At 38.0% G+C, this 15,817-nt stretch overlaps 1 protein-coding gene across 1 annotated transcript in view; it reads right to left on the bottom strand.

Moving 5' to 3' along the window:
* The window catches only part of LOC123755365 (serine-rich adhesin for platelets), a 190,702-nt gene that overhangs the window by 84,186 nt on the left and 90,699 nt on the right, over positions 1–15,817 (bottom strand). Inside the window, 2 exon segments of the mRNA XM_045737920.2 lie at positions 10,275–10,390; positions 15,028–15,280. Of these exon segments, the coding sequence (XP_045593876.2) occupies positions 10,275–10,390; positions 15,028–15,280 (369 nt within the window).

Below are 15,817 nucleotides of genomic sequence, written 5' to 3'. Positions count from 1 at the left end.
TATGGCCTTTTGCTACATACAGTATATATGGAAATTTAGGTCTTGCCTAAGTCATGATATTTTGTATACATTTTCTCCATGTAACCAAAAACAACTTTGAAACTGATCAGAATAGCATAGGCTCCTCTTCCTGTACCCTGGGTAGGGTTCTCTCTGAAACCAAGCAAGCAAGCAATTATCAAAAGAAAACACCAAGCTGAGATGATTATTTAATATTATGTTGTAAAATAGTCAAAATATCACTCAAGATGCCAATGCCAGAGCAAAAAGATACAAGACAAGTGAAGTTAAGGTAATTAATTATCAAAAAGAGGAACCCAGTCTGGAAAACTATTTTGCCAGTGATGGCAAAAGTACTGGATTCGCCAAGGATTTTATTGAGGGACAAGTGACTTTAACTTCAAGACCCCTTTACCTAATATGGAAAGCAAGAATGATGTCCATCCTGAAAATCAGGACATTCTATGAGATACGCGAAAAAAGGGACAGTAAGGAGCAGTTCTTTTTTTCATTAACTGCCCATGAATTAAGTGCATGTGGCTAATATGCAGGCAAACCAGAGTTACTGCATTTTCTCACCACCTGCTATGGTGGGAAGAAGAACTTACAGATATGTCACATTATACAAAATATCTGACCATCAATTTGTGCCAACTTGTCACCAATTACATTACAAATGACTGGGGTAGAAATCTGAGTAATACATATATATATATATAAATTTTCATGTGCCAAACAATGAACTATCTACATTTTCATGCACCATTAGGAACCACTAAGCAGTTCTGGTGGTTGTACTAATCTCATAACCAGTGATCAGAGCTAAAAGAGATCACAACCCAGTCTCTCTTAGCTCGTTCCATTGACTTGCAACTCATCTTGAGGTTATCTTGAGATGATTTTGGGGTTTTTAGTGTCCCCGCGACCCGGTCCTCGACCAGGCCTCCACCCCCAGGAAGCAGCCCGTGACAGCTGACTAACACCCAGGTACCTATTTTACTGCTAGGTAACAGGGGCACAGGGTGAAAGAAACTCTGCCCATTGTTTCTCACCGGCACCTGGGATCGAACCCAGGACCACAGGATCACAAGTCCAGCGTGCTGTCCGCTCGGCCGACCGGCTCCTCATGCTTACAAAGTTTTTCTAAGAGTCTCTGGCTCATCTGTCTCTAGTTTCCACCTTTGTCCTTTGGTCGTGCTGTTTGTCAGGTTGAACAATATCTTTTTGTGCACCCTGTCGAGTCCTCTTAATATCTTGTACATTATTGCCGTATCTTCCCTTATTTGCCTTTCCTTAAATGAGGTTAGCTTCAGCTTGTTCACTATAGACACCTTCCCTCAGTTCCTTGAAATGTTGTCGATAATCTTTGTAAATTACATTTTTCATTAATGATTTTTTAGGTGTGGACTATGTGGTGCATAGCCAAGAACTGGCCTTTATGTAAGTTTAATGCACACTATATATAGCATTCTGAAGGCCTTCTCTGATATTTGTAACTTTTGTGTATCCTGCAGACCTTATTTTTTTACATGTTTTTCTAAGGTTTGACATTATTATATATATATATATATATATATATTGCCAGTCCATCATTATATTATTTCTTTCCCTATATTTCATCCACTGAAGTTTAATTACTTTTCTAGAGTTCTGACTACCAAACTACTTTCTACCAAAGTTCTACTACTACCAAACTTGTCAATGATAATAGTGTGAAGTTTAATGGATCTTGTTGTCATCTTTATCAAATAAGACTGTGCCGTTTTCCACACGACTGCAAGATTTTCCATTTATACGTAATTACCCAAGTATAATTACTGTACTTAAGTGTAGTTACAGGATGAGAGCTTAAGCTTGTGGCATCCCACCTTCCCAGTACTCTATCAAATGATGCTTTGAAACTATCGATGGTTTTGGCCTCCATGCCCTTCTCAGTTAACTTGTTCCAACCATATATCACTTACTACTACTACTAGTCTGTAAAATACGAACTTTCTAGTAATTTTGGCACCTTTGTTTCCTTAGCTTGAATCAATGCCTCTTGTTCTTGAAGTTGCAGGTTTCAAGAATTTCTCTGTCAGTTTTGTTGATTCCTATTACATTTTCTATGTAGTGATCACACTGGCTCTTTTTCTTCTAAATTCTAACTTTGGCACATTTAGCTCCTCTAGCTTCTCACAATTCTTGTTTTTCAGTTTTGTAAGCTATTTAATGGCATATCTTTTAACCTTTTCCAGTTTATTGATGTGCTTCTTGAGATATGGGTGCCCTACAACAACTGCATCTCCAATTTTGGTCTCATGTCACAAACAACTATTTTAATATTTCTCCATCCATGTATTTAAAGGTGATTCTGAAGTTGGAAAGTGGAACAGAAGCTTCTCATACACTCTCCTTTATATGGTCCTCTGATGATCATTTACTATCCAATAACCACTCCTGGATCACTTTCTTTGAGTTATTTACCTTTTTACATAATTTGTGGGCAGTGCTGAAGCCTATTTTCTCCTATTCCACATTCTAAACTGCAGCATTTATCATGATAAATTCCATCCAGAGGTGTATCTAAGGTATGACTGGTATGCTATGTCCTCTGAGTGCCATTTGCAGGGAAGCTTGGACATCCTTGGACATTGGGGGGAAAAAAAAAAACTTCAGATGTACAATTTGTCTTTGATTTTGAGAAGCACAAGTATGGTCACTTATACTGTATAAATTATTAGATAAAAATAGAGTGCAAGGAGCTATGACACTGACAGTAATGACTTAAGAAGAAGAGTGGAAATTTGGGCAATTTGTACAGCTCAGATATTGATGGACAATAGCTAAATAAAGACATTTTGGATTGCAGAATGTTGCTATCAAGTCGGGTCAATGTGAAAATATCAAGGCCTGATGTACATCTTGAATTTATTATTCAGTATGGACATGATTTTTCCACCATCTCTTTATTGCTATTCTGATAATGAATGCTATTATCACAGTTTCCATTGCCAGCTGTGAGATCATCATTCAGCAAATTTTTAATACTTTTGCATTTTTTTAAGTTTCTAATTACTTTTGTATTCGAGAGCCTCAATTGGTCAAGGCACAGACTGATATTCCTCTGAGTAAAAAAAAAAAAAAAACTGAAAAAGTATCTAACAGATCATAAACTAATTTGCATAAATGAAAACAAGGAAGGTGCAGATGTATTATTCATGTGGTGTCATAATTTGTTACTTAAAAGATTAATGAGTTCAACTTGCATTTTTGAGCTGATATGGTAAAGTTATCTAAAAAATGGGTGTCAGATGTTTGGACAAGGGTGTGATTGCAGTGCTTGCCATAGGTGCTATTTTCTGTAGATATTCCCTAATTCCATCTACCAAGTGTTGCTCCATACACTTATTTTGTCAATGTTATCTTGAAAGGCATGACATAACTACCACTTGGTTGGTCCGCCACTTCTTGAAAGAACATGTCTAATTTCTTTTCGAACACACACACAAATCAAACAACTTGAGAGTCAAAATGGAATATGGAAATTGAGGAGGGGTGGGGTTGACTTTGAAGAAATGAACAGGAAAATAGATAAATATGGGGAAGAACTCAGAGAATCCCTACAGGCTAGAAAAAATATAAAGTTAGGTAAGAACAGTCTATGGGAAACTTCATGGACAGCTCAAGTAGAGGAAGTACCAAAGGATTGGTTACATACAAAGAACAAATGAAAGAAACAAGTGATCAAAAACAGAAATAAGCAAGAATCAGATATTAGGCAAGTAGTTAAGACAGAACTTGTCACAAGCAGTAAATTAGTACAAAACACTATAGATAAAACTAAGTCCATAATAATTTGTGGGTGTCTGGAAAAGGAAATACCATCTAGGATAGACAGAGCAGCAGAAGAGGAAAAAAATACAAAATAGTAGGTGTGGGAGGTCTCACAACAAATGAAAATGCCTGTGATTTTAGAAGGATAGGCAAATATCAGCAACTTTAATGGAGTGAAACAAATGACAGAAGTGAAACAGAATGCCAGAAACTTTAAAAAAGGATGGGATATTATGGTCATCAGGGCAAGATCTATCAAAGACTGACAGAGAAGTTAAAACTAAACCTTGCCAAAGTAAAACATCTAAATGAAGTTAGGAATGAGGATGAAATTAATTTTATTTTCTACAAGGTGATAGGGATAAACCTGTGAAATGGTACATACAAGCAAACTAACAAAATCATTAGAGGAAGGACAAGTGAAGGACATAGGGAGTGTGAACATGTTACTGAAAATCATATGCAGTATGCTAATAAATGGAGATAAAAAATACTGGAGCTTAATAATATAATACAGCTTAAGATGCCAGACTAAAACACTAACAGAGATGAAACTTAAAGGTAATATTTTAAATGAGTTCGTATTCCCGAGGAGATACAGTACTGTACTTAATTAGGAGACAAGACACAAAAATTTGAAAAGGTGATCGAGTAGTCATGCTACTGAAAGAACACCAGAAAGTAAAAGAATTAACAGTTGACAACTCAAGAAAAATTGACATAAAAGCACTAGATATGTGGTATCAGGATGATAAACTGATAATCATAAATGTCTACAGTACCCCCCTGCAAGCAATACAGGGACAAAGGAGGACAATTCATTCCTTGTAAAGTGCTGGAGAAAGTAATCAGGTCGAGAATGGTGGGGCATCTTGAGAAGATCAAATTTGTGAAAAAAATCAGCATGGATTTAGAAATGGAATGTCATGCCTGACAAACTTGATTGATTTTGATGACGATTTTTATGACAAGGTTTCTAGAATAAGACAGGAAAGGAAGTCTGGGTAGACTATATTTTCTAGACTGTCAAAAGGCATTTGACACTGTTCCCCTTGAAAGACTGTTGTACACGATGTAGAAACAGGATGGGATAACTGGAAAAACCCTGAACTGGGTAAGGATGTATCTGAAGGATAGAAAATCACAGTCAGAGAGGAGGTTTCAAGCTGGAGGAATGTAACAAGTGGGGTCCCACATAGCTCTGTCCTGGGACCACTGCTGTTCCTAATTTATGTGAACAACGTACCTGAGGGAGTGAGCTCAGACATGTCAATGTTGGCAGATGATGCAAAGCTGATGAAGACTGAAAACAGATGAGGACTGCAGAAAGTCACACGAGGACCTTGACAAACTCCAGGAGTGGTCAGGCAAATGGTTTCTGGATTTCAATCCCAACAAAAGTAAGGTAACGAAGATGGAAAAGGGAGAGAGAAGGCCAGAAGGCATCTACACCATAAGGGAAAGGCAGCTACAGGAATTAGAAAAATAGAAGTATCTGGGCATGGATATAATTCTGACACTCACACCGTAGGCCACACAAACAGGATAACATCGGCAGCATATGAGACACTGGCAAATATAACAACATAGTTTAGGAACATGAATTAGGACTCCTTCAAAGCAATCTACACAACATTTTTTTGACCAATACTGGAATACACATCCTGAGAAGCAAAGCCAACACTGATACAGTATAAAAGTTTGCAACAAGATTGGTGCCAGAGCTAAGAGGGCTAAGTTACAAACATAGGCTGATGGGACTAAATCTCACAACCCTAGAGGATAGAAGGAACCGCAGGGAACATAATTACAACTTACAAGATACTGAGAGGAAAAGATAAGGTGAAGAAGTATAGCCTCTTCAGACTGAGAGAAAGCAGAACAAGAAGACACAGGTTGAAGCTGGAAGAGCAAATGGGTCAAAGGGATGTAAGAAAGAACTCGTGCCCTGTATAGATAGTTAACAAGTGGAATGCTCTTAAAGAGGAAGTTATGAAAGCCACCTCCATCCACAACTTTAAGGCCTGATTCACCAAAAAATTTGAAATTCACTGTAGTAAAGTTGAAACGCAACAGGTACAAGGCTAGTATAAGGGGCATAAAGAGCTATATCTCACTTCCCTGTAAATACTGACAGGCAAGTACTGATAGGAAAATATATACACAAGTTTTATGTATCTGTATCTAAACAAAATACACTAATTGGCAACTTGAAATTATTGCATGATTTTCTTGTAACTGAAAAATCTTAAATAATTAGAGTTGACTGATTTCTGTCAATAAAGCATAAAATGTAGATAATAATCTAGGCTTTAAAAAAATTGACTAACAATAGAAAAAAATAACTCAGAAATGACTGGCTCTTAAATGCAAATACCTCTAAATCAGATACAAATTACAGTACTTAAAACTAAATTATTAGTTAAGGATATAAGGATAATGCATCCTTATTTGTGTGAAAAATTTCAAGATACTGCCAGCAGTGCAGCAATAATGTAAAAGTTTCTTAATGTTACACTATAGTAGATCAAAATCATCATGGACTCTGAAGAACTGAAAATGCTTCATAGTTGTAAGAAATCTTCAAACATCCTGACAAAGAACAACTAGCTTCACACCTTATGCTTATACCTAATGTAATCATGCAATAGTGAAAACTAAAATATATACATATATACATCTATTTTTTTTATATATTACCTATTAAATGAAAAACTTAATGAATTGCAAAGAAGCACAGAGACTGAAGAACACCTTCACTGTGGACTCTATTGCAGATTACAACTAAAAACACCTGAATATTCCATGCAAGATGCTGGCCTTAATAAGAATAAATGCTACATGTATTGAATTTAATTCTTCTAAAGTATTTTTAATATTCCTTCACCTGGATAATAATTCAAAACTGTATGTTTTGATCTTTAAGTCCTGTCACAATGTCTCAGTTCAAAAAATCTTTTCAAGTACTGAATACCATGCAAGTTGGCATATGATAAAGAAAAGTGCCCATCACCACAGAGAGGAAGAGTCAAGAAAGGAGAACTCGGAGAAGAATTTATTTGATAAAAACAACATACAATGATGAAAATAATTTATTACAAACTACTGACTAGCCAATTCTACATTTCTCTAAATGTGCAAAATAGCCCAACATGCATATTTGTATACAGATGATTTGACAGAAACATGCATGTGCAAATTAAATACTGTGCATAAATTAAGTGATAGAGTGCATAGCTATAATTCTAAACTGTGCCCAGAGATATATAATACATGCCTTCTTAACTTTGATCACCATATACGAAGTCAGTGATTACCAATATCTATTGTTCAATCTCCTTCCACCACTTGAAATTTTTGTCCTATCATAAAAGTTTTGCAATGCTATTAATATATTCTTACTCTTGGTAGATTAATATAGTGAAATAAGTGAAAAAGTTAATAACTGGTTAAATTCATTGTCTTTTGTTATTATTTCAAATACAATACAAATTAAAAAGAAGCATTACAAATTTAATTAATGGAATCTTTTTCTTTTCAACGTTCAAATTAGAATTATGGTGATTAATGTATAATATCATGTTAAATCTGTCTTACGATCTCATACACAGGGACTGTACAAGCTGAAAATTAAAACGACCAGTATACTGAATACAGATACAGTATTGAAACAATTATGTGCAAATAATAAATAATAATATTACACTTGAGATGCTCTCTTACTGTATAACCCAATAGGCTAACACAGGTATGCTAGATATAAGATGGATAAAAGCTTCCATAATAGACAAATGGTAGCTCGCTCTCATATAGTCTTACTATGAAGTGTTGCAGAATAAAAAATTGTTCCATAAAGAAAATTTTACACATAAATATTGAAAAATACTGTAAAGTAATAAATCACGGGGAGAGAAGGGTAAAGAAAGTTATAGTCTGGACATAGACAAAACAAAAAACTACTCTCAACACAAGGGCGAACAGCATGTTTGAATCAGGACTAAGATTCAATAATAAGAGATAATAAGATCACTTTAAGGTCATATAGGAAACAGAAGGAAGCTCTAGTGACATACCGCATTTCGCACAATTATAAGCCACTGTCCATAGGGGGAGTTTTATTGCATTTTCATGCAAACAAAATTTGAACCTCAATTCAATATAACACAAAGTTGAGCCATCACTTTAAACCCTCGCATCAAAATAGTACTGTATTTGTATTCAAAATTAACTTTAACACAAGATACAGTATATACTGTATAAATATAGTATATGCAAGAAGTAAGGTCTGTGCTATTCCATACACGCCTCAACTATAAACCTGAGTTGTGACGCACGAACTTACTGGCCAATGTTACCAGGCAATGCTGTTACTATTTGTTATATATCAATTGGCAACAAAATAAATACCATAGGAACTTCAAATGATTTCATAGATCCTTGATACTATATCTATTATCCAGAGTATTGACAAGCCTTTCTTAAGCCTCCTTGCTCCAATTAAATGAACTGAAATATTAAAATGATGGCAACTGACTATAACTCTTTCCTTCCTTGACCTCCAATAACCCATTACAATTGTACATTACGTACTGTAATGTACAGAGACTTGTACACTTACCCTCCTATATCTGGCATATGAATAAAAATAAGAAAACTATTACAGTAAAGATAGTACCAGTAAATAATTTAATGTTATATTACGTACCATTAAAGATTTCCTGACAAAGTCAAAAGCAATACAGTACACCATTACCATAGTAGGCAAGGTTGACTTACCCATACAAGTTATCATAATCTTAAACACCATCCAACGCATCCATAGATTTATAAAGATTAATGTTTTAATGATGATGGCAATTTACTTACTGAGAGGTGCTAATGGTGGTGGTGACTTATGGTGAGGTGGCAATAATGATGATCCACTTGGGTGAGGTGGCTAACGAGAAGTAACAGTAGAGCAAATGCAAAGAATTTTCATGAACTTTGCATCCTATTGTAGGAGGACACTACCCACCCCCCATTCCCCACTCTTTATAATTTTGTGAAAAATAAAAAAAATTGTAGCAATCAATTGTACAAATATTATATTTAATACAATAGAAGTGCTAAATGGCAGTCACTGTAAACAAGCAGTTACTATAACTGGAAAGATGGGCAAGAGGCTGCAATGGGAAGTAAATGAATCAATGTTATGGGGTAGTCACAAAAGTAACTATATTTAAAAAAAAGGAGGGGGGATCACAAGCTATAGAATATAGATTAATAATAATAATAATAATAATAATAATAATAATAATAACTTAAAATAAAAATAATAATACAGGTTGGAATCAACAGGTAACCATAATATGATTGAATTTAAACATTCACAAATTATAAATAACATTATTATTCCAAGAAATGCATAATCAAAATGTATAGGAGTCCTTATAGGTCAGTGACAGGTGCTGAATGCTGTTACATTATGATGAATGCACAGCCAACTTATCTCTCAAAATAAATACCAATATATTAACCAAAGAACACAGAGCTCACTATATATGGAAAACCTAACATACCTGACAATTTTGTAAACCACCTTTCCTTTCAGCAAAGTGGAAACCCGAGGTGAAAGAGGCTATCTAAATATGGAATCTCTGCATGACTGAGTATGTCATTAAGAGTATGTAACTCTGAGTATGTCATTAACAGATATTCATCTTTAACCTTGTCTACCAAAGATTTCAAGTGGCATCTCATGGCTTGCAAGCCCCATGTATTTCAGTAATTGGCTCCCTCTTATTTAGCTTTCATTTAAATCAATCTTTGCTTGTTGGAGTGTGTTTTATCACATATATTTTTGAACAAAACTCACAAATGTCAATCCAGAAAGAACACAAGACTGTAATGACCTTCAGAATCTAATGATGTATAAGCAAACTACTCATTATTTATATTATATATAAAAAACAGCTGACAGTTACTACTAGTCTGATTACATCATGGTGTAGAAATTTCTTAATATCAAATTTAAAAGGCATTAGATTTAGTGATGGTACTTCTACTATGATAAACTTTGGTGAAAACTTGCACAAAGAGTCTGGTGTAAAACAGATGTTTTGAAGTTAGAACACAAACATCGCCAGCCTCGTTAACTTTATTTATTTATTTATAATTTTGCAAAATATACCACACGAATGATCACAACTCTTGGTTAATTTTTATTACTCTTACTATTGCAAATACTGTATATTAATAGTTTTATTTTTTTTTTTTTTTTTTTTTTAGCCAGTAATGACATTCACTTCAGTGTAGCTATCACTACCAACAAGAAGCTCCTGCTTCTCAAGACATTTCACAAAAAATCTAATCCTGTAATGTAAAGTCTAAGAAGCAGAAGCAACAGCAGTCGTGCCCAGCCCAACTAGCCCTCACTGGTAGGGCGGGAAGTAAGGCGGGAAGAAAAGTGATCGCCTCACCTGAAGGTGCTTGCTTAGGGCCTGGATTTCTAGCGAGTGGAGGTGGAGCTGCGAGAAACACTGCTGGAGTCCCATCATCACCTGCTGGTTTAATGGTCCACTGCTTTCATTTCCAACTGCCAAGAAAGATTAATTTATCATTATCTATCAATATCCACATGCAATAACATTCCATCCTAACAACAGCAAGACTTTTCAACTAACCGGCCACTTTGTGTAAGTTCCCTGGAGGTGATCTGAGCTGTCCACCAATTCTCAATATTTTTTTTTTTTTACACAAAACCTCTAGCAATTGTTTGCTAAATTAGAAATCAGTTCAGAGCCTTTGTTTCCTTATTGAGCCTGAGTAAAAAGATGCACACCATGTCTGGCACAGCATGACAGTGCGAGGGACCATTGATGCTGTGCATAATTGCAATGACTTTGAAGGACCTGGAACATCTTAGCGATGAAAGGGAATATATTACAAATAATTAATTTGAATGTTATCCCTCAGAATATGAAATAAGCTGCTCCAACAGCAAGGGAAGACAGAAGAATGAAGGTGCGGTGACTGACATGATGCTGTACTGACAACACACATACTTTGAGTTGCAAATATATCTGATTCTGCTGAAAATTTGATGTGACGATGTCAATGCCATCTAAGGAATGCACCCAACCCCATTTTCGGTTCCCGGTGGAAGGCTGACACCTGTGTAGTTTCCGTCTTACTATTCATCTTTTACTACTCAGAAGGGATGTAGGTGGTACCTTGGTCAATAGGAATCAGTTAACCCAGGGCAGTCCTGAACTCAAGACTTGTTCCAGTGGGAACAAGTGGGCCAAGTCGGTGGAGATGGTGATTTGTCTATGACAACCAGCGAAGTATTGGTAATTTGACCGACGTAACCCGGGATGGACCCAATTGAGTTACGAGATGGAATTAATGTCGGTCTGTCCTCTATGTTAAGGCTTATTATAGCTGAAGCCTTTTAGAAGAAGGCAGCCAGCATGTTGCTGGAGAGTACAAGGGATATTTTGACAGTCACTGTGACGCTACCATGGAGGACTGGCCCATGAGTTATTGAGAAAGGTGGACTCGCTGGTGAGAGTTCCATAAAAGAATGGCTCAGGGAAGGTACCTGGAGTGTTGTACAATAGAAGATAGAAGTGGACTCGCTGAAATAGAAGATCACAAAAGTTTTTTTGTAGTGTCCTGTGTGAAAGTGACACCTGCAATGTTATGTTACATACATATGTAATAAGTATATAAAGTTAAGAAGTACACATGATGATGGTTTTGTTTTGTGTTGTTTACCCCTATAACTCATTGAATTGACTATTAATGCCAGTTCATAATAACTTCCCAACTAAATTCGGGTTGGATCTAGTAAGAAGAGGCAAATCTTTTTTGCCGATAGAAAGTTTGATGTAAAAGAACCCGGTTATTCATTTAGTGAGGCCATAACATATGAAGATAGTTATCTTGTATGGAGATAGCTTCATACAATTAAGTCACATTAGCCCTAGGAGTCTTAATCACCTACTGCAGACCAAAGCCAGACCACAGCCCCTGCTTGATGGGGTTCTGGAAGTTCTTCCACTCCCCAACCCGGGCCGAGGCCAAGCTTGACTTGTGAGAGTTTGGTCCACTAGGCTGTTGCTTGAAGCAGCCCGCAGGACCACATACCCACCACAGCCCGGCACATACCCAGCCCACAGCCCCCTTATAGAAATGCAGGTAGCAGGGCATTGTTACAATCACCTTCAGCAAGAAAGCATCCAGAAAGTAAGTGAAGCAAAAAATACAACTGCATGATTCACCAAGAGAATGAGACGAAGCAGCAAACGACTACAAAAATTTTCCCAGTGGTTAGATCGAACCCCGCTTAGTTACAGCTGGGCATCTCCAGGTGGCAGCACCACCAGAGATACCAGCTCCCCATGTTAACAGACAGAGAGGACCCCCAAATGATACTGGCAGGTCTGGTGACCACTGGTCACCAAACTCTCAGTCCAGGGGCCGAAGTTGCCTGTGAACACATCGAGCAACGGGAAGGGGATGAAGGTGCCACAGAATCAAACCTCGAAAAGCCTGAAAAGGAAACCGGCAGAGCAAAAGCCAGCAAGGAATAAATGGTGCATGAACCCGAGGGTCCCAGTGGAGGCAAAATGAGTGAAATCATTGGAATCAGAGTAAAACCCTGACCCAAATGGTTTTGTCCAATGGCAAAACCATGTAGGCAATGTTCAGGCTCCAGCACAACCACTCGATCAACCACAAAGCATGTACTGTTAGTCCACAGAGCCTGATACTATCTTCCTCTGTCTTAATCCTCCTCATAATTTTTGCATCAGCTAACATTGAGTGGAACGAGTTTATTCCCTCTGGGAGATCATTTACATATACTGTATCAGAAACAGTATAGGTCCAAGGACTCATCCCTGTATTCACCTAGTTGTGCTTGTGGGGGGTTGAGCTCTGGTTATTTTGGCCCACCTCTCAACTGTCAATCAATCAACTTTTTTTTTCCTCCATACACACCCCCAGGAAGCAACCCGTAGCAGCTGTGTAACGCCCAGGTACCTATTTACTTCTAGGTGAATAGGCACATCAGGGTGAAAGAAACTCTGCCTGTTTGTTTCCACCATTGCCAGGAATCAATCCCTAAACCTAGAATTATGAATCCCGAGCGCCGTCCACTCAGCGACCAGGCCCCCAGGCTTGTGGGACTCCACTGGTGATGCCTCGCCACTCCAAACCTCACTCCTCACAGTGACTGGTTGTCTTTGTTGCTTAGGTACTCCTTTACCCAGTGGGGTACCTTCCTTTTCACTCCTGCCTGCACCTCCATCCAGCTGGTGCACTTGTCTCTTATATGGTACTGTGTCAAAGGCATTCTGGCAATCCAAAAATATGCAGTCTGTCCAGACCTCTCTTTCTTGCCTAAATTTTGTTGCCTGGTCATAGAATTCAATTAATCCTGTGAGGCATGATTTACCATCCCTGAACCCATGCTGATGTTGTGTTACAATGTTCTTTCACTCCAGATGGTCCACTAGCTTTTTTGCACATTCTTCTACGGCCCACCCCAGCCCATCCACAATGGGTGGATGGGCTGGGTGGTTGGGTGGGTGGGTTGGTGGGCAGGCAGGGCAGGCTGGGGGTCTGGGTTTGTTCGAGCAGGCGGATTGGCTGGTGACCTGATGCAACAACAAAACATCATATCCAGATATATAAGTTTCACATCATGTATAGCAATTCTCTTGCCCAAAATATAAACAACTACACCAAAGCTGATCTTAGAGGAGGTAAGAGTTGTGGTACAAAATCCACATTAAAATATCTTTCAATAAATGTAAGATGAAACATACTTAAATAGTTTTTTCCAAATATCCTTGTAAAATAGGGGTGCGTCCTATGCGAGAGTGTGTCTTATATGCCGGCAAATACGGTAATTACCTTTTGTGAATAATAACAAGGTTAATCTTCTTATTAAAGGTGCAGACAACCACATGCTTTCCAGACATATCCAAACCGAGACTGGAAAAGTATAGAGGGTTCGTCACCCTGAAAATCTACAAGAAAATGTAGAAAATTAGATAGGAATAGTTTTACTAAAGTATTTTGTTTGTGCTCATTAATATGAGCAATTCTGGTCTGTTTGCAAAGTTGAAGGATATACTGTAGTTGAAGCTCCAGAGCTATCAATACGTAAAATATTTGAAACTTGGTACTTGATGCCCACAACACTTCCCAAGTTGCCACTCTCCACCTTCTTTATTCATTCAACTTTCTTCTCAAAAGTCATCACTGAATGCTTTCTTTCAAGTTTCATACTTGTAGAAGCCACCATTGACAAATTATTTGTAGGTGACATGGAGCATAGTGTTCAGATCTAAAATAGAGTATATTTTAGCTGCTATATTAGGGTCCCGGTAGTACAGTTGGATTCGTTCTCGACGCACAATCGAGAATTTCGGGTTCGAATCCCGGGTGGGACAGAAATGATTGGGCAAGTTTTACTTTCACCTAATGCCTCTGTTCACCTTGCAGTGAGTAGGTACTTAGGTGTTAGTCAACTTATTGTGGGGTTGCATCTTGGGTGGGGTCAGTAATTTGGGGGGGGGGGAGGAAGGGGGGGAGGGAGGGGGGGGGGACCTCGATATAGGTCCACTGTGTAAGAATACACTTTGGCTGCCTGTCCCCCGACACATGCAAGAAAATTACGGAAATGAACACTCCAGCGCTATACCACAAGCAAAAACAAGCACTGTGATGTCTCGCTACCACTCTTTCTCACCACTTTATCACACATTCTATTCAGAATGCTCACTCAACAATGTCATATGAAGCTTTATTTGGATCTCACAAAAACTAGAAATTATAATTTCCGGGTAAGTTGTGTCCAGAAAGCACACGAGTCTGTAATAATAGCCACAGATATGTAATATGTATGTAATTATAGAGATATAAGCAGAACTAAATTTTCCGGAATTTCTAGTTATGTCATATTACATAGGTCACACTTTAATCCTGTAGATTCTTATACATTATACCTGATCAACCAGATTCTGACTCATATGTCAGGCTGTGAGCAGCTGCATCAAACAGCTTGGTGGATCAGACCAGCAACCAAATGGCCTGGAAATCTCAAACATAATTTTGGTGAATTTCCTAATGTCTTTCAAGCAAACAATCTGCATTTCTAATACTATATTATCCTCTTTTATATAACTACTTTCTATAAAATACAATTGTAACCCTTACCTTGACCACCCATAGCCAGAGATCCCAATCCAGCATATGGAGACATGGGAGTGAGGGCCTGAACTCCACTCGTAGTGACGCCAATCCCAGAAATATTTGACAAGGACGAGGGTGTCACACCAGCAGATGGGAGATCAGAAACATATTGAGGCAAAAACTGGCTATAAGGACTAGGGATAGAGCCTAGAACCTGATTTTGCTCTTGCCGTAGACTCTCCTGCAGGTTGTTGATAGTTCCTTGTACTTGGCTCAGCTGGAAAATGATTGTACAATTAAACTAATGTTATGTTAAACAAAAGACTACTATGTGTAACTAGTTCCTTCATTGTGCCTAGTCTTAACAAATATCAGCAGAGAGCACTGCAGCACATTCCTACTGTAACTGTCACCCTGCCACTGTCCTACAGCAGACTATAAAGAATAAATCATTCCTAATATTCAATCTTAAAATCCAGATAATTCTTGAGGTTATCTTGAGATGATTTCAGGGCTTTTAGTGTCCCCGTGGCCCGGTCCTCAACCAGGCCTCCACCCCCAGGAAGCAGCCCATGACAGCGGACTAACACCCAGGTACCTATTTTACTGCTAGGTAACAGGGGCATAGGGTGAAAGAAACTCTGCCCATTGTTTCTCGCCGGTGCCTGGGATCGAACCCGGGACCACAGCATCACAAGTCTAGCGTGCTGTTCGCTCGGCCGAACTCCCAGCTCGATTAGGCTGGGAGCCGATTAGGCTGTGTGCAATTATTGTGTGCAATTAAGCCGACCGGCTTAATTGCACACAATTAATT

Source organism: Procambarus clarkii, chromosome 20 (genome assembly GCF_040958095.1).
Source record: "Procambarus clarkii isolate CNS0578487 chromosome 20, FALCON_Pclarkii_2.0, whole genome shotgun sequence".
Classification (NCBI taxonomy): Eukaryota; Metazoa; Arthropoda; class Malacostraca; order Decapoda; family Cambaridae; genus Procambarus; species Procambarus clarkii.
Note: the sequence above shows the minus strand (reverse complement) of the source record. Positions and strands in the feature narration are given on the sequence as shown.